The sequence below is a fragment of the Oncorhynchus mykiss genome, chromosome 7 (assembly GCF_057628025.1).
Source record: "Oncorhynchus mykiss isolate SJ-2025 chromosome 7, ASM5762802v1, whole genome shotgun sequence".
Lineage (NCBI taxonomy): Eukaryota > Metazoa > Chordata > Actinopteri > Salmoniformes > Salmonidae > Oncorhynchus > Oncorhynchus mykiss.
The window spans coordinates 62,755,908-62,776,871 of NC_143028.1; the positions used below are offsets into that span (position 1 = coordinate 62,755,908).

The following is a 20,964-nucleotide window of genomic DNA, read 5'->3' on the forward strand; positions in this document are numbered from 1 at the left end:
ATAGGGAATAGGCAAAAAGGCGTCGTTAGTGAGGCAGGCAAAAACTATCATACGTGGGAGGAGTAAATCACGGGAAAATCAATACTCCGAAAGAAGTGTCACAAAACAAACAATACCGCACAGAGATCGGGTGTAAAGAACTGAACTAAATAGTGTGTGACATACAGGTGTGTGAACAGGTGATTAGATTTCAGGTGATTGGGATCTGGAGAGTGAGCTGAGTTCAGGGGATCTTATGTGTTTGAGAGTGTGAGCTGGAAAGTGGGCTGGAAAGTGAGCTGCATTCAGGGGATCTATGTGTTTGAGAGTGTGAGTTGGAAGCAGATGTTACAATCTGACATGGTGCAGGGGTCTTATTTTGTAAACCCATAACCATATGTGTGATGTGTATACTTTTTTTTCAAAGTAGATTTGTTTAAAACTACCAAGAAACACTGTGTGACCATGATTTAGCCCACTGCAGTACATTTAAGAATATGTTTTTCAAAATAGGCATGAGTTGCCACCACAAACATTGTATGAAACAAACACTAATTTTATTGGCAACCTGCAATGAATGTGCGATCTCCAATTTGAAGTTGATGCGGAAATGTGTAAACTGAAATTGAAGTTGATATAGTAGAAACCAATCATCAACCCAATCTGGTTTTAGCCAGGTTAGTGTCCTCAGTGTACTACTGTGTGATATTTAACAAGTCACCAATAGGTGGAGCAAGTAGGTTGTGTTAATTAATACTTTATTTTCTGTTTCCTTTAGACGTCGTCGAATGCCGCTTTTACATGGTACGAGATAGACGGCAAGCCGGATGTCATTGTTTTCAATGAGAGCACGACTGTAAATGTCGTTGAGACTAGTGGTGAATGCCGTCAGCTGCCCAATAGACTGGACTTGCCGCCAAAGTTCAAATATTTCATCTTTTGGCATCTGTCGTAGCGTTGTTTTCTACCAGATGTTGATTTCCACTGATTGTTTACTGAAATCACCATAGGTACGCATACCGTCGTGCTGGCTTGCTTTTGCTGTCACCCTCTTTGTTTATTTCTTTCTATGCTGACTGGTATGACCATTTTTGAATCCCTCATCTAAACGCAGCATAACGTAGTGATGCTAAATGTTGCATGGAGAATCTGGAGACTCAAACATTTCCTCTAACTTTCTCTGAAAATAATAAATTATAAGATATTGGGAAGCAGGTTTTGGGACGAATATACAGTATTAGGAGACATCACTGAGAGTGTTTGCTGTGTATGTTTAGTGAGGACCTCATGCTGGGCCTGTATTATTTTAATGATGATGCCTGTTCCAATGAGTATCAAGCCTTCCCTGGTCGGCTGGTGAGGAATAAAAGTTGTCTCTCTGCTGCTCTATCTCTCTGTCACTCTCTCTTTCTCTCCCCCCTCTCTCTGTCTGCCACTTTTCTTTTTTCTAACAAAGCAGCACACTACCCACTTTCACTCATGACACTTATTCCCTCACAAAGTTTCCCCTCAGTATTCCATCCTAATGCGTTGTGCTTCCTACTGATCCTCAGCATTGTGTCAAACAAAAAATCACTAACATTTTGCCCACAGATTAGTTACCATAGGAGACTATGAGTCCTGTGGTATTTTATCATTGTGAATTCTTAGCCATCAAACAAGTGTATTATCTTGATGATGCTGCCTGCCCCAATCAGTATCAAGCCTTCCCTGGTCGGCTGGTGAGGACTAAAAGTTGATTCTCAAACGGACTCTCTGCTGCTCTCTCTCTGTCACTCTCGCTTTCTCTCCCTCTCTCTCTCCCCCCTCTCTCTGTCTGCCACTTTCCTTTTGTCTAACAAAGCAGCCCACTACCCACTTTCAATCCTGTGGTATTTTAGCATTGTGAATTCATAGCCATGAAACAAGTGACTATTGGAGAAAAACAGTAACAGGAACATCATAGTTAATGCCATGAAAGGATGTCCTCTACAAAAACATTCCCCGCTGAGACCGGGGAGTGACTGGGCCTATTTGGGTTGCCAAGTGGCCTCTTTTGTTCTAACATCATGCATATATAACCGAGACCACCTCGTGGTTTAATCAAACATTTTGGTTTGCTAACGTGTAAATAAGAAATAAGCAATTATATAATAAGATCTAGCCTCTCTTGTTGTGTCTCTCTTTCTCCCTTCATTTATTGATTTGTTTAACAGTTAACGTTAATGTTGCTGAAACGGAATGTGAATCCCTCTTGTTCGTTTTGGCAAAATGTGAGAGAGTAATAGAGTTTGGGGGGGGTGCGTCACTTGAGTGGGTTGAGTCACTGATGTGATCTTCCTGCCTGGGTTGGCACCTCCCCCTTGGGTTGTGCCGTGGCGGAGATCTCTGTGGGCTATACTCGGCCTTGTCTCAGGATGATAAGTTGGTGGTTGAAGATATCCCTCTAGTGGTGTGGGGGCTGTGCTTTGGCAAAGTGGGTGGGGTTATATCCTTCCTGTTTGGCCCTGTCCGGGGGTGTCCTCGGATGGGGCCACAGTATCTCCTGACCCCTCCTCTCTCAGCCTCCAGTATTTATGCTGCAGTAGTTTATGTGTCGGGGGGCTAGGGTCAGTGTGTTATATCTGGAGTACTTCTCCTGTCCTATTCGGTGTCCTGTGTGAATTTAAGTGTGCTCTCTCTAATTCTCTCTTTCTCTCTTTGTTTCTCTCTCTCGGAGGACCTGAGCCCTAGGACCATGCCTCAGGACTACCTGACATGATGACTCCTTGCTGTCTCCAGTTCACCTGGCCGTGCTGCTGCTCCAGTTTCAACTGTTCTGCCTTATTATTATTGGACCATGCTGGTCATTTATGAACATTTGAACATCTTGGCCATGTTCTGTTATAATTTCCACCCGGCACAGCCAGAAGAGGACTGGCCACCCCACATAGCCTGGTTCCTCTCTAGGTTTCTTCCTAGGTTTTGGCCTTTCTAGGGAGTTTTTCCTAGCCACCGTGCTTCTACAACTGCATTGCTTGCTGTTTGGGGTTTTAGGCTGGGTTTCTGTACAGCACTTTGAGATATCAGCTGATGTACGAAGGGCTATATAAATAAATTTGATTTGATTTTATAAACATCTCTTACGAGTTGGAATGTGTAGGCCTAATACAAACAAGCTGTTGTTCCTTGGTGTCCACATCACCAACAAGCTAACATGGTCCAAGCACACCAAGACAGTAGTGAAGAGGGAACGACAAAACCTATTCCCCCTCAGGAGACTGAAAAGTTTTGACATGGGTCCTCAGATCCTCAGCTTCCTGCTGAGCTTCCTGCTGAGGAATGCCAAGTGTAAGTCCAAGAGGCTTCTAAACAGCTTCTACCCCCAAGCAAACCATAAGACTCCTGAACACCTAATGAAATGACTACCCAGACTATTTGCTTTTATACCGCTTTTACACTGCTGCTACTCTCTGTTGTTATCAACTCTACCTACATGTACATATTTCCTCAACTAACTGATGCCACTGCACATTGACTCTGTACTGGTACCCCCCAGTATATATACTCGCTATTGTTATTTTACTGCTGCTCTGGCTGCATCCCTTTCTTCTCAATTTCAGCCTGAAGACATACCCTAATCTAACTGCCTGTAGCTCAGCCCCAGAGGCAAGGATATGCATATTCTTGGTATCATTTGAATGGAAACATTCTGAAGTTTGTGGAAATGTTAATTGAATGTAGGAGAATAAAACACAGTAGATCTGGTGGAAGAAAAGAGAAAGAAAGAGCATACTTTTTCTGTTTTTTGTTGTAGCATCATCTTTCACATGTAATAGAATAGCCACACAGTCAGATAGGATGCTGGAGATAATTTTGATGGATAACGCAAGAGGGCAACTGTAGGTGTGCAAAGTTTCAGCCTGATAACTTCAGGAATGGGTGAGCCACATGACATTTAGCATGAAGTCACCCAGGTGTCCCACACAAGTTGCCCAAATGTACCCAAGTGGACGAATTGGTGAAATGACCTATAACTATATACAACAGTGCAAATAACTATATACAACATATCAAAAATCAATTCTAACACAAACACACACACAAAAAATGTAATAAAAAATATTCGAAAATAAATATTTAAAAAAAACAGTACACCTTTTGGAAGTCCGACACAATATTTTACTGCCTGTGCCATGTCCCATAGCAGTCTCTTTCTGATGTAAAGCAGAGGCAAACTGAACAAGTGGCCCTGAGGCACAGTCATGCCTGCAGTAATGAACTGTGGCATATGAACACCACTGGGGGCAGAGGTAGAGCGGGCAGCTTGGCACCGGGGGCTCCCAGTCGGAGTCGCTATCACTGTGAAAGAAAACATTTAAAAAATATTTGTATTGTATGAGCTTTTTATCATCACATAAAAAAACAGATATGTATTGTATAGAGCAGAGGGAACAGTCACTAAGGTGAAGTGCTGTTCCATTTAACGCCGGCCATTGTTGTGGGCCTGCCCTCCCCTGAACAGCACCCGATGGCTATTTCATATGGAAATGGAGAGGAGTAGCAGGAGCAGTGGCCATGTGTGTGTTTGCTGTTCTACTCCATTCCATTTGAATAAAAAAATGGAAAATATAATCTGACATGGAAAATATATATATCTGACATGGAATATATATATATATATACACACACACACCCAAACAACCCCCCCCCCACACACACACACACACACACACACACACACACACACACACACACACACACAAACAAACAAACCACACATTTCATTGCAATTAAAAAATATATATACATATATATATATATATATATACAGTGCCTTGCGAAAGTATTCGGCCCCCTTGAACTTTGCGACCTTTTGCCACATTTCAGGCTTCAAACATAAAGATATAAAACTGTATTTTTTTGTGAAGAATCAACAACAAGTGGGACACAATCATGAAGTGGAACGACATTTATTGGATATTTCAAACTTTTTTAACAAATCAAAAACTGAAAAATTGGGCGTGCAAAATTATTCAGCCCCTTTACTTTCAGTGCAGCAAACTCTCTCCAGAAGTTCAGTGAGGATCTCTGAATGATCCAATGTTGACCTAAATGACTAATGATGATAAATACAATCCACTTGTGTGTAATCAAGTCTCCGTATAAATGCACCTGCACTGTGATAGTCTCAGAGGTCCGTTAAAAGCGCAGAGAGCATCATGAAGAACAAGGAACACACCAGGCAGGTCCGAGATACTGTTGTGAAGAAGTTTAAAGCCGGATTTGGATACAAAAAGATTTCCCAAGCTTTAAACATCCCAAGGAGCACTGTGCAAGCGGTAATATTGAAATGGAAGGAGTATCAGACCACAGCAAATCTACCAGGACCTGGCGTCCCTCTAAACTTTCAGCTCATACAAGGAGAAGACTGATCAGAGATGCAGCCAAGAGGCCCATGATCACTCTGGATGAACTGCAGAGATCTACAGCTGAGGTGGGAGACTCTGTCCATAGGACAACAATCAGTCGTGTATTGCACAAATCTGGCCTTTATGGAAGAGTGGCAAGAAGAAAGCCATTTCTTAAAGATATAATTTTGCACGCCCAATTTTTCAGTTTTTGATTTGTTAAAAAAGTTTGAAATATCCAATAAATGTCGTTCCACTTCATGATTGTGTCCCACTTATTATTGATTCTTCACAAAAAATTACAGTTTTATATCTTTATGTTTGAAGCCTTAAATGTTGCAAAAGGTCGCAAAGTTCAAGGGGGCCGAATACTTTCGCAAGGCACTGTATATATATTTTTTTTTTTTGCAAAAAAAAAAAATATATATTTACATTTTATAAAACGGCATTAGCACTTACCCGTCCAGAAGTACATCCTGTCCTTGCAGAAACAGCTCCTCAGTTCCTGTTTGAATCATAACACTGAAAGATTCCTCAAACAAAAAATCTGTCCCACTTTCACTTTTTCACTTTCACTTTAGACTTTGACTTCGCTTTTCCTGATTTATTTGCCATGATATCTTCAATGAAATCGTTGAAAATACAACTTTCCGAAATACTGCTGCACGTAACAAGCCTCACAGCAACTCCTCTGATCGTCAAGGCGAGAATGGAGTTCGCTACGCGTGCGATTACAAACAAGGAATGGTGGTCCAACCCAAAACCATTACATACTGGCGTTTACCTCAGCTCATTGGCTATCTACCCAGCTAGATTTCAAGAAGATCAGTGGTCAATGGGCAGAAATACAGTCCATCAACCAAGCTTCGCTAAAATGATTGGTGCGCAAGGTAGTCATTGCTTGGTGTCTTCAAATCAGTTCACTTCGGTCAATACTCCCCGTAAAAAAAACAATGACTTTTGGCTGTGTTTCAAACATCCAGAGGAATGCACTGAAACCAACCATGACTAGATAAACGATGGTTTACCGTGTGTAATTACGTCGAATGCTCCGTGAAAAATTGATAGAGATGGAATTCACGGCACAAACGGGTTACAAAATGTTTTGATTTAAGCTATAAAAATTGATTTTATCAAAGAAAACGGCACTTCATTTGATCACTGGGACCCTCAGGAAGAGAAATAAGAGCAAGATATCAGAATGTAAGTCATAATTTTACCTTCAGATGTGAATGTGTAAAAACTGTCATGGCAGAAAATGTTTCTGTTGTTGATTGCTCTTCTCAAACAAAAGCTTGGTATTTCTTCTCTGTAATAGCTATATTAAACTGGAAAATGTAGTTTGATTACCAAGATTCTAATCTTTGGAAGGGTGTAAGACACTTGCATTTTCAAGAATGTTTAATGTAGAAAATACCACAGGACTCATTGTCTCCTATGGTAACTAATCTGTGGGCAAGAATGTTTGACGTTGTATTTTTAGTTGTCACTCTGAAATTTCCCCTGATGTTGATCCCTGTACAGGGATCGCAGCCATAAGAGGTTTTAAGGGCTTGTAAGTAAGCATTTCACTGTAAGGTTGTATTCGGCGCATGTGATAAATACAATTTAATTTGATTTGATTCATGAAAAAACACCCGGACAGAGACAACCCCCAGCCATTCTTCTGTTATTTGTCTGCAGTAGCTATCTCAAGCAGCCAATATTCTTCAGGGCTACACTGTATGACATCATGTGCAAGTGTAAAAATCATGTACGTGAGCTTTTCCATGGGACAGCTTGTATCTATAGAAGCTCTCTGTCTTTCAAAAATATATAGACCTAATTCCACTTTCCATTGGGAATTCTTCCTTCCTCTCTGTGTGCCTTGTAAATATGGAGCTACAGCTTAGATTCATATCACATCTCTACTGCAGGCTCTGCAAATTAAACGCTGGCATTGGAAAGTAGCCTGAATGGATGGATGTCATACTGACACCTTTATTAGGTATCATATGAATAACTATAGAGCAAACATAGAGGATATAGATCTTAAGAAGGCTATGGAGGAGTATGTCAAAAAAGGTTCCTAGTGGATGTTTCATTTCCCACAGGCATTCACAGTGGCCTAGAAACAGAACTGGGATCACTTTCAGTGAGACAAACTATACAGCTAAGAACAAATAATTTTCAATGACGGCCTAAGAACAGTGGGTTAACTGCCTTGTTCAGGGTCAGATCGACAGATTTTTACCTTGTCAGCTCGGGGATTCGATCTTGCAGTCCAACGCGCTAACCGCTAGGCTAACCGCTAGGCTAACCGCTAGGCTAAGCGCTAGGCTAAGCGCTAGGCTAAGCGCTAGGCTACCTGCTGCCCCATACATATATTTTCCAGCTGTGCAATTCTCTGGTTTGATAAAATACTTTATCTCTGTTCTCCACAATATAGTCATAATGCTCACCATAGAATGCTCTATAACAAATGGTATTTATTATAAACTGCTCATGCCAACTTGTGATGATTGTAAGGAAATGTGTTGGATTCACAAATGGTTTAATAATGCATAAGCAGCCTACCCTATGCCATCTAAACAGTAAAGTTACCAAAATAGTAAAATTACCAAAAGTCCTTCAGGTACAGTACCGTTCATTTGAGTAATTACAGAAACAAGGATTCATTTTATTCACTAAATGAAATTCATCATTACGATGTTTAGTTTAGAGCCTGTGCAAATAATTAGCTAATATACAGGATATAGATAGTATGTTGATTAGTGAGTTTTAAGACACCCTGGGGGAATGCTTTCAATGTCTTCTTCAGGCTAGCCTCCCAATTGGCTGATCCCAGTCCTCCAATCACAACACAATTCAAAGGAAGGACTAGAGAATATTGTTATGTACTCAGCGTTCTGTGGATCAAGAGAACAGCTTTGTAAATGGCATTGTCAATTAACCTACAGCACATTAGGCAAGATCAATATTCATAATCCAAGTGGTTATTACCGAAATTAAAGTTCTTCAGTTCTCAAGAGCTTAACAGAACAATAGAGGGAGTTGTATGTTATACTTTATAAGGGTATGTAACTGATACTTGAGCTGGTTATTGTCATGGGGTGGCAATAAACCTAGTGGTTAGAGTGTTGGACTAGTAACCGAAAGGTTGCAAGTTCAAATCCCCGAGCTGACAAGGTACAAATCTGTCATTCTGCCCATGAACAGGCAGTTAACCCACTAGGCCGTCATTGAAAATAAGAATTTGTTCTTAACTGACTTGCCTAGTTAAATAAAGGTAATATATATATATATTAATGTAAATTACATTGATCCACTGTTAAAGCATTCATATAGTGTTTCAGTGTCAGAGTCGTGTGTATAGGTGGCAGGGAAGTCAGGCACAGGAGAGTCAAACGGAGTGTAAAATTAAGTCTTTAATTGAATGTCCACGTAACATGCTCCATAACACTAAGAACAGAATATAAACAAACATGGGTACGAGGACCCGTCGCGCACCTACACAACAAACACAACACTGACAATAAACAATCTCTGACAAAGACATGAGGGGAAACAGAGGGTTAAATACACAACAGGTAATGAATGGGATTGAAAACAGGTGTGTGGGAAGACAAAACAAAACCAATGGAAAATGGATCAATGATGGCTAGAAGACCGGTGACGCCGAGCACCGCCCGAACAAGGAGAGGCAACGACTTTGGCAGAAGTCGTGACACTCAGATTGCAGTATAAATATGTGGGTATCTTTTGGAGACCTATTGCATATTAAACTGAAGTAAATCTATTGGAGACCAATTGTGCAGAAGTAAATGTGTTGAAATCAGAGACATATTACATATTAAACTAAACTGCCAAATCAGCCATCAGCAGCAGAGCTTGCCATTTCCACACAGCCAATCGCTTTTCTAACTTTAAAATGGTGTTTAATTTTGAAATGTCGCCCTTATACATATGTATGATATGGCCTTTTGTATTAGCAGAGAAACGAGAGATACTGCAGCGTGTGTGTTGGCATTTCCCTCCAATATTACAGTGTATTCTAGATAACAGAGCTCAGAACACAGACGGGAACTTTTGACGTTCTGTACAGATAAGGCACTACAGAGATCAAGGGATTATTAGTGACAAAGACAACAACAACAAAAAAAAAGGTTAAAAAAGTAGCAGAAAAAAAGAAAAACATCATACATTCAATTAAGCAATGTCCCTCAGGTGCGGCGAATTATTGTTATATGACTGCACTTTTTTCTCACTCGTTAACACTAAAGATGACAGATAACACCAGCTAATTGAGAGATTGTTATCTCCATGCAAGTCCTGGCAGTAAACAAGGGCTAGTTAGTTTGTTTGTCACTTCATTTTCTCAGCATTATGTTTCTGTCCGTGGTTGGTTGGTTGGTTGTCTGTGTGTGGTTGCCAGAGCATTAATTAAGTAGTTACAGAAACAGGCCTTATGTAGGCTGGATGTTGAGAAGTTATGACAGGTCCTATGCCATGTGCGATGGCAGGACAGTTATAGTGGACATGGATATTATTATTCTATTGCTAAGCAATAAGTTTAGTCCCTGATTAGAGCATTACCAGGTTCACGATGGTAGATCATTTGAATGTAAATGACTTGACCCTGGAAAGGTGAGAGCGGATATAGATGGCAGGAGAGATAAGGAAACTGTCAGTCATGTTATCTGAGCAAACTAAAGATCTCAAGCATTCCACAGTGATTCTTCTGAGACTCAATGAATAAAACCAAGGGCTCATTGTCGGTTTACAGTTAATTAGACTCATCCAAAACCTAATCTGGCATGGCATACTGTAATGCACTGATTAAGCGATATCTCGCATACCAAAAGTGGACAGCCAGCTATGTATGTGGCACAAGACTAGTAGCTACACAATGGAAAACCTACAAAGGCATGCTACAAATGGAAAGATTGGAATCCAGCAGAGGAGCCTGGTGGGATGAGCTATAGGAGGACGGACTCATTGTAATGTACTGTAGGTGTGTTGTGAGCCAGGTAAACACTGGATCTGAATGTCAGTTTATTACATAGAAGTAGTACAAAGTCCAACAATTGTCAAAGACTCCAGCCACCCTAGTCATAGTCTGTTCTGTCTACTACCACATGGCAAACGGTACCGGAGCGCCAAGTCTAGGTCCAGGAGGCTTCTAAACATTTTCTACCCCACAAGCCATAAGAGTCCTGAACATCTAATCAAATGGCTGCCCCAGACTATTTGCATTGCTGCCCACCCTCTTTCACGTTGCTTCTTGTCTCTGTTATTATCTATGCATAGTCACTTTAATAACTCTACCTACATGTATATATTACCTCAGTTACCTCTACATGTGACAAATAAGATTTGGTTTGATTTGATTTGAACTCTAATGCTCTCAACCTCTCCCTACAAGAAGGGTACAACATATCAGTGAGAGGGGAAAAAGTGTCTGAAGGGAAGAAAACTGAGATCTGCACACTGAGAAAAGAGGGTTCCTCAAGGGTTCTTTGGGAAGGGCGATGGTTCTATGTGAAACCACACTGACCCAAATAACCTTTTGAGCCTTACAAGGGTTCTTTGTTTAGTGATAATGAAAATGTAGGGGCGGTGGCTCATTTGAACATTTTGGGGCGTGGTTTGCTCACAGCTCTTTTTGTGCAGCCGTGAGTGAGAGTGTCATTATGGTATGTATTAAAAATTACTATGGCCAGTGATGGTGTCTTGTGAAAGACTAATGTATGGCCTTGTCATTTAAGAACTGATGTCTAAATCAGTGGTTCTCAATTATCTCCTCAATGAACCTCAGATGTTTCCAGAGCTAGCGCACTTGTCAATTAACATGATAATAAAACCTGGAAATGTAACAATACAATATGTCTAAACAGGAAAAAGAATCCTGTGTGGATCTTCAGAAAATTACTTGTAGAAACCTTGAGAAAGGTTCTCCACATTGTGTCTTGCCTAAGAACAGCTCTTAGCCATGGTATTTTGGCCATATACCACACCCTCTCGGGCCTTATTGCTTAATTATTTGATGTCCCCCGCGGTCACACTGCAAAGCTGTTTAAATTAGGTAAGGTGGTGGTGTCAAAGGGCCTGTGATAACTAGTTCTGCCTTCTGCACTGTTTCCCTTCCTGAGAGCCCTCAGCCAAATTACAAGGGGGTACTCTATTATGTGGTTCCACTATGCTGTGTCTAATAAGGGCAAGGTGGGGATGCTGGGTAGGATCACGATTCAGGCAGACTGGTTCTTGGGTCAATTTAACCTGACAGAACCACTGTGAACTGCTTCATTATAAATGAGGGTCTTGCAGCTGTAGTAGCTCTCTCCTATGCTTTTATACTGCTTTGTCTTCAGATTTTATAGCTCAGTTCTGATTTGAGGGTGAGGGTCTTGGGGTGGTGTTTGAAACGGTATGGCTAATACCATTTTCCTAGCCAACCAGAACTTTCCCAGGACATTAGCTTTTTATAGTTTGGCATGATAGTTTTATCTTATAAGAAATAATTGGGAATTGTTGACTTAATTGAACATATCTAGGTATTAATTTATTTGGAAGGTCTGTTCCCTTAATTTTTTGGGACAGATTTTTTCTGCAATCACTGAACTGAAGGAAGCTAATGGACTTGAATTCAGTCAGGGGAGAATCATTAGAGGGAATCAATTTCCTGATGTTCCTCTGACTGTTTAAATGGATGTTTAAATGTCAGCAGCCACAGGAGAGCACATCAACATTGAGATCATCAGAGGAGAAAACACCAGGATCAAAAAGAATGAGCTGTCTGATAAACACATTGGAGATGGCAGAACTGTTCAAAACTTAAGGGGCCTGTAGGCATTCAGTTGTCTCTCTTTTGTGAAGAATAATGCCCCATGCAGAGTAAGCCATCATCAGCATCTTCTATGCAGAACATATCAATATTTTGATGGATATTCACATACTTTAGAGGTGAAATACATCTTATGAATGTCATCTCATCTTCACACTGCTGTGCCTTTCTGTAAGAACTGCCAATAACTGCCAATCCCATTAAACAGACACAAAGAAGAGGTACAGCGCTACAGGTGCTGAATACGTATTTTACCAGCTGTCGTCTCAGCATAGTAAAGACAATGAGAGTTTTAAGAAATCTGTGTAGTGTTATCTCTGTCAGGATGTTACCCTATCAGAGAGACATCCGCTTTCATTGGTCTTCTTTGGTTATCAAAGGATTAACAAACAGAATACCTTTATGAAACATGTTGCTAATGATAAATGCAGTCATCCATGCCTGAGAGTCACTCTGGGATTTTGTAAACACCCCTACACTCTAAAGGTCAACAGAGGCGGGGGAATTGTCACAGATATTAAGTGTGAATTATACCCTGACACATCTTTGAATCTGTTAACAGATTGGTCCTGTTTTTCATGGTCATTAGAGCTTTCTAACATGATGTATTTGAATAGAACAAGGAAGCTATGTTTTCTCCCTCTAGTCTCATCAGTTGCTCATTCAGCAGAGGTCAGCAGAATACCTCTGGTACAAATCTATCACAATCCTCAAAGCAAGATAGAATTCATTGCTGTTTTTACATGACTTATTATCATATTAACATGTCTGTATTCACAACCGGTATCTTAACATGAATAATTGTGTAAGTCACATTTTAGGAAATGGTTCCTGCAGGGTTGTGGTAAAGAGCAGCATATACTGGCCCACGGGATCCATTGGGATGATGGGTGAGACAACATGGTTTGTGTGTGTTTGTGTGTGTGTGTGTCTGGTAGGTCAGTGGAATAAGCAAGTCAATGTGTCCCTAGTCCTGAGCTAGAGAGACCCTCTAGATATCTCCTGCAGTGAGATAATCAGGAAGCCTCAGGGTTTACAAGACCAGCAGATTTCCACAGGAGAAATTGGTCCACGTCTGAAATATTCAATATTTAGTGCACTACTTTTGACCAGGAACCACTATGTAGGGAATAGGTTGCCATTTCGGATGCAGAAAACAGGTTTTACCCCAGCAACACCCTGTGAAGGCTACTGGTATCCCCACAACACTCTGAGAGGACTGCTATCATAAGGCCAGCAGGCTCTGAGTCAGTCAGAGGGATGTCTGGGAATGCTGCAATGGCTGGAAGGGGTGGGGAGGTGCATCATGGGAATGCCCTAATGGCCCCCTAGGGCAGGGGAGCTGTCAACACAGAGGTCTGGCTGGAACCTGAAGAGTCTGCAGGGAGGAATTTCCCATACTCTAATACTAATATTAAGTGGCGTTAAATTAATTATTGTCTCGTGTCTCAGGCTTTATTCAGGACACCCGTGAATGGATTAACATGAATTGGGCCAGTCTTGTTTTCCCTATAAAGTCATCCCTACTGTAAACACGGGAGTTAAAAAGGAGCCTCAAATAATTCTGTTTAGCTAGATGTTATTTGAATGTCAGGTGGTGTCGATAGTTGTTTCTGATTGAGAATCATACTTAGGTAACCTTTTCCCACTTGTGTTTCGTGGGTGTTTATTTTCTGTTCTGTGTTTTATTTCACCGTTCAGGACTGGACTGTTCGTTTGTCGTTTTCTTGTTTTTGTTTCAGTGTTCACTATTCGTATTAAAAATCAAGATGAACACTTACCACGCTGCGCTTTGGTCTTCTCCTTCATACGACAACCGTTACAGAAACACCCACCACAACCGGACCAAGCAGCGTGGTACCCAGGAGCAGCGGGTTCAAGACTCCTGGACTTGGGAGGAGATCTTGGATGGCAAGGGACGCTGGATACAGCCGGGAGAATATCGCCGCCCCAAGGCAGAGCTTGAGGCAGCGAAAGCCTAGAGGCGGCGTTATGAGGAGGCAGCACGGCTGGAAGCTCGAGAGGCAGCCCCAAAAATGTATTGGGGGAGCACACGGGGAGTGTGGCTAAGTCAGGTAGGAGACCTGAGCCAACTCCCTGTGCTTACCGTGGAGAGAGAGGGACTGGGCAGGCACCGTGTTATGCCGTGTGGTGCATGGTGTCCCCGGTGCGCAGGAATAGCCTGGTGCGATACATAGCAGCGCCTCGTATCGGCCCGGGCTAGAGTGGCCATCGAGCCAGGTGCCATGAAGCCGGCTCAGCGCATCTGGTCTCCTCTGGCCGGGGTACATAGCACCAGCCTTACGCATGGTGTCCCCGGTTCACCAACACAGCCCAGTGCGGGCTATTCCACCTCGCCGCACTGGCCTGGCTACGGGGAGCATTCAACCAGGTAAGGTTGTGCAGGCTCGGTGCTCGAGAGCTCCAGTGCGCCTTCACGGTCCGGTCTATCCGGTGCCAGTCTTCCTCCTGCCCAGCACTGCCAGAATCGCACATCACTCCGGAGCTGCCGGAGTCTCCCGTCCATCAGGTGCTGCCAGAGTCGCCCGTCCGTCCTGAGCTGCCAGAGTCGCCCGTCTGTCCTGAGCTGCCAGAGTCGCCCGTCTGCCCTGAGCTGCCAGAGTCGGCCGTCTGTCCTGAGCTGCCAGAGTCGCCCGTCTGTCCTGAGCTGCCAGAGTCGCCCGTCTGTCTGCCAGGAGCTGCCAGAGCCATCAGTCAGCCAGGAGCTGCCAGAGCTGTCAGTCAGCCAGGAACTGCTGGAATCGCCCTTCACTCCGGAGCTGCCGGAATCTCCCGTCCATCCGGTGCTGCCGGAATCTCCAGTCCATTCGGGACCCGTGTCTTGGGTCCCCAGTCCGAGGTCGGGGGTGAGGGTGCCGCGTTAAAGAGGCCACGGAGGCGGGTAAAGATGCGAAGAAGGACTATGGTGGAGGGGGTCCAGGTCCCGCGCCAGAGCCGCCACCGCAGACAGACACCCAAACAGACCCTCCCCTATAGGTTTAGGTTTTGCGGCCGGAGTCCTCACCTTTGGGGGGGGTACTGTCACGTTCTGACCTTAGTTATTTTATTTATGTCTTTGTTTTAGTATGGTCAGGATGTGAGTTGGGTGGGTTATCTATGTTCCGTTTTCTATGTTATGTTTGCGTTTGGCCTGGTATCGTTCTCAATCAGAGGCAGGTGTCGTTAGTTGTCTCTGATTGAGAATCATACTTAGGTAGCCTTCTCCCACTTGTGTTTCGTGGGTGTTTATTTTCATTTCTGTGTTTTATTTCACAGTCCAGGACTGTTCGTTTGTCGTTTTATTTTTTTTGTTTCAGTGTTCACTATTTGTATTAAAAATCAAGATGAACACTTACCACGCTGCGCTTTGGTCCTCTCCTTCATACGACAATTGTTACAATTCTAGACCTCTAGTCTCTGTTGAATTGTGGTGAGCAGACAGAAAGTCGTTCAAAACAAAAATGCATCTTCAACTAATTCTGAATAGACTTGCATAAAATAACTTTCAACAATGACATCATTGTTTCCTAGATGATGGATTGAGCATTCATAATTAACCAAAGCAACAGCAATGGCTCTAATCACAGTACCATACAGTATACCTTGCTATCTGATATACAGTATTGACTGAACCCTGACCTTTTGAGAAAAGGAAAATATTAGGTACAGCGTTGTTTGGTGTGTTTCACTAATGCTCCTAAGGAGATAAACTTTGCTTGTTTCAATAGCGGGAAAGGCCAAATTCAGGGTATTTGTTTAAAAATTCCTGTTTTCTAAACAATAAATAATAAACCCGGCATTGATTGATTTCTGGTATCAGGTCTTGTCTCTGAGGTCTGTCCACCTGTGACTGCGCCAGAAAAGCTGCTCTGGGTAGGCCAGTCACCCCCAATTAATCACACAGTTACCAGGTTAAGTCTGGCTTTTAACAATGTGCATTACTTTTTTGGGGATGTTTTCTGAAATAAAAAAGAAAGATTTCAATATTTTCTGGAGTGAGGGATGGAGTAATAAGTAAACATTGTATCACGATCGTCGTAAGGAGCGGACCAAAATGCAGCGAGGTATGTGTTCATGATGATTTTTTAATTAAAGAAAGCACTGAACACTGAATACAAACTATACAAAAACAATAAACAAATAACGACCGTGAAGCTATGATGAGAACTGTGCTGACACAAGCAACTAATATAGACAATCACCCACCAACAAATAGTGAAACCCAGGCTACCTAAGTATGATTCTATATCAGAGACAACTTATGACACCTGCCTCTGATTGAGAACCATACTAGGCCAAAACATAGAAATCCCAAAATCATAGAAAAACAAACATAGACTGCCCACCCCAACTCACGCCCTGACCATACTAAATAACGACAAAACAATGGAAATAAAGGTCAGAACGTGACACATTGTCTATAACTAATTGCATTTGGTATGCCAGCCCAGCAGCCTTTTTAGAATGTATTAAAATGCACCTCCTCCCATACCTATAGTTTGACGATAATTGTTTCATCAACTTTTATTACACACTTAGCTTAGCCCTCCTCAGATGACACAGAATTCAGATGATCACAATTGGAGTCAGGGTAATAGGATCTGTAATTGTGAAATAACACATCATCCTCTCCTCTCCCCAGGACATAATTATGACCTACATATGAAGCACTGTGAAGTATAAACTATATAATTAATGTGGTGGGCATTTCAGAATAATCACAACAGCCCTCTTACAGGATGATGTACAGCTGACCTTGGTGCGTACATGCTGATTTTCTTGAGATATTTCAGATGACTTCAAATAAATTACTGGGTGCGTCCCTATAATCTCTCCTTTCTCCTACTTCTCAAAAAACTAAAACCCTTGAATTGGTGGAGCCATTGTCTAGTGTGAGTTTCCACCATATTTCTTATACCAGTCATTTCCTTTCAAATCAGTGAATGGAAGTGGAGAAGTGCACACTTTGGGAGGACAACACATTTATCGCACAACCATTTTTTAAACAAGGTATGGGGAGAGGTTGGTGCTACAATGAACAAACCTGATAAAAACACAAAACAAAAAGCACATTTATCTGCTCTTGTAAAAGGCATTTACGTACAGTTGGCTACCTCTGTTGTAAATCTTTCATACAGGCTTGTCAAACATTAATGCATAAAATATAAGAAGCGTTGGATACATTTGACCTTCTCTGGGAAAGTTGACTACAGCAGCCTACAAAGTTTGTCAAACCTTGGAAAAAGGGGCAAGGGGGGCATGGTCTGTTTTCAGCTGGTGGGCTGGCCTGGTAGGTGGCTTGATTAATTACTGTGGCATCACAGTGCACATTCTCAAAGATGTCCAAGGAGGGAACCCTGCATCAAGGCACATTTCAGGTTGTTTTTGTAAAAGAGAATGTGTTCTCTAGTTAATTAAGGATCTGCCCCTTTTTTGAAGATAATACAAAGAAAAAAACGTGTTTTTCTGTATTTTTTTGTGTTACGTAAACTTTGAAATGCAGGAGAAAGGCCGTAGGAGGAGGCCGTAGGAGGGCAACAACCCAGCAGCAGGACCGCTACCTCTGCCTTTGTGCAAGGAGGAGCACTGCCAGATCCCTGCAAAATGACCTCCTGCAGGCCACAAATGTGCATGTGTCTGCTCAAACGGTCACAAACAGACTCCATGAGGGTGGTATGAGGGCACGATGTCCACAGGTGGTGGTTGTGCTTACAGCCCAACACCGTGCAGGACGTTTGGCATTTGCCAGACAACACCAAGATTGGCAAATTCGCCACTGGCGCCCTGTGCTCATCACAGATGAAAGCAGGTTCACACTGAGCACGTGACAGACGTGACAGAGTCTGGAGACGCCGTGGAGAACGTTCTGCTGCCTGCAACATCCACCAGCATGACCGGTTTGGCGGTGGGTCAGTCATGGTGTGGGGTGGCATTTCTTTGGGGGGCAGCACAGCCCTCCATGTGCTCGCCAGAGGTAGCCTGACTGCCATTAGGTACTGAGATGAGATCCTCAGACCCCTTGTGAGACCATATGCTGGTGCGGTTGGCCCTGGGTTCCTCCTAATGCAAGACAATGCTAGACCTCATGTGGCTGGAGTGTGTCAGCAGTTCCTACAAGAGGAAGGCATTGATGCCATGGACTGGCCCGCCCGTTCCCCAGACCTGAATCCAATTGAACACATCTGGGACATCATGTCTCGCTCCATCCACCAACGCCACGTTGCACCACAGACTGTCCAGGAGTTGGCGGATGCTTTAGTCCAGGTCTGGGAGGAGATCCCTCAGGAGACCATCCGCCACCTCATCAGGAGCATGCCCAAGCGTTGTAGGGAGGTCATACAGGCACGTGGAGGCCACACACACTACTGAGCCTCATTTTGACTTGTTTAAGGACATTACATCAAAGTTGGATCAGCCTGTAGTGTGATTTTCCACTTTAATTTTGAGTGTGACTCCAAATCCAGACCTCCATGGGTTGATAAATTTGATTTCCATTGATCATTTTTGTGTGATTTTGTTCTCAGCACATTCAACTATGTAAAGAAAAAAGTATTTAATAAGAATATTTCATTCATTCAGATCTAGGATGTGTTATTTTAGTGTTCCCTTTATTTTTTTGAGCAGTGTATATATGTTATTGTTACTTACAACCTTATGCTAATTGCATTAGCCTACGTTAGCTCAACCATCCCACTGATCCTGTAGAGGTTAAATAAAGGCAAAACTAAATTAACAGAGACACACTGGAAAATTAAAAGGCATGGAACCCTTCACTCTCGTGGGATTTTTGGCAAGTCAGGGGCCCCTGAAACAAAATGATAAACATTAAACTAGTAGGGTGGGATTCAAGACATGCACATAGGACCAAAACCACATGCTGAACAGATTTCAAGATGTAAATACCATGCAATTATAATGTCTATGGTAAACACAGCAGCCAGGCCTAGAGCCTATATCCAGCCAGGTACTGCAAACAATCTTTGAGTTATTGTTATGATTAACAAACTGAACAGATCTCATTCTACGCTACAGAGATTCACTTCATCTTGAGGGAATAATATATTTAAGGCTCTACTGTTCTCTGGCAAAAGCTGTGCTGTGGGCAGACCTAATCCCTCTGAGGTTCAATTGGTTTTTCATCTCTCCGTCTGCCGTAATGGAAACATACACATTTGATACAGTAAATACAGTGCAGAAGGTCTCCCCACTGTGGGGGGAATGCTGGCTTTGCTGTGGTTTACTGTCATTTGAAAGTGAGTAAAAAAAACAGTGTTGGAATGAGGTTTACCATGCCTTTGCATGCAGTTCTGAGTCAGTAGTGGATTACTCACTCAAATCAAATAAAATCACATTTTATTTGTCACATACACATGGTTAGCAGATGTTAATGCAAGTGTAGTGAAATGCTTGTGCTTCTAGTTCCGACCATGCAGTAATATCTAACAAGTAATATAACCTAACAATTCCACAACAACTACCTTATACACACAAGTGTAAAGGAATGAATACGAATATGTACATAAAAATATATAAATGAGTGATGGCCGAACGGCATAGGCAAGATGCAGTAGATTGTATAGAGTATGACATGAGTAATGTAGGGTATGAAAACATATAAAGTGGCTAGTGATACATGTATAAAGTGGCTAGTGATACATTACATCAAGATGGCAAGATGCAAGATGCACTTCATCGTCTGGGTGTGTGTGTTGGCTGGGGTGAGATTACGTGGGGCCCATCCCCTATTACTGCCCTTGGGATGCATTCAGAGGACCATGAACTCACTCACCATCTATGGGCAGTGGACCTTGTGCAGTGTGAGGCTGTAATGGGTTAGTGCATGGAGTGAACTTGTGCTGATGAATGTCCTATATGTTCTCATTCATACACAACCGGTGTAGCTGTGTAGACAGGAGAGCAGGAGAGTGACATCTGAAATGAATTTTACAAGCAATCTACAAGAAGTCTGTTACTAATCCTTGAGAATCAACAGTGTATCACATCCAAACGAGAAAAACTAAAGCTCTATTAATCTGAATACAAACTGTTAAACTCTACAAATATGAATTCTACCCAGTATCCCACAGGTCCGGTGAACCTGCTATCTGTTCCTATGGGGTTAGGAGACCGGCTGCTATCTGTTCTTATGGGGTTAGGAGACCAGCTGCTATCTGTTCTCATGGCAGTAGGAGACCTTCCCAAACTGCTATCTGTTCTTATGGGTTCAGGAGACAAGCTGCTATCTGTTCTTATGGGGTCAGGAGACAAGCTGCTATCTGTTCTTATGGGGTTAGGAGACCAGCTGCTATCTGTTCGTAAGGGGTTAGGAGACACTACCAAAGCTGTTCTCTGTACGTAAGGGGTTAGGAGACCAGCCACTATCTGCTCTTTTTTAGGAGACCAGCTGCTATCTGTTAACCCAAAGTGATCCTCAGACAAAACTACATTTTTTTGTCTTGTTATGTTATACTTTGTTTGTGTGAGTAATTTGTTTGTTTGCTTAGTTATAAAATAACTAGCTTTTATACAGGGTTGGCTATGTTATTTTCTAAATGTAATCTGTTACAGTTACTAGTTACCTGTCCAAAAATGTAATCATACTTTATGGGTTGGTTATGTATGCTTCTTCTAACCCACTGCTTTCTACTACAGATATTAATATGATTAAGCTATGTCTTTGCATGAAAAAAATCTGATTCCGGTCATTCCAATTAATCTAATACCCCTTGATCTTCAAGAATAGGACTTGGAAATATGGAAATATAGATTAGCCAAATGTTTTTACCTGAGCAT

The 20,964-nt window shown here is 42.3% G+C and overlaps 1 protein-coding gene across 1 annotated transcript in view; it reads right to left on the reverse strand.

The window, feature by feature from the left end:
- The window catches only part of LOC149982629 (uncharacterized), a 229,931-nt gene that overhangs the window by 141,773 nt on the left and 67,194 nt on the right, over positions 1–20,964 (reverse strand). Inside the window, exon 3 of the mRNA XM_090242224.1 lies at positions 6,766–6,772. Within this exon, the coding sequence (XP_090098350.1) occupies positions 6,766–6,772 (7 nt within the window). The remainder of the gene's footprint in view (positions 1–6,765; positions 6,773–20,964) is intronic.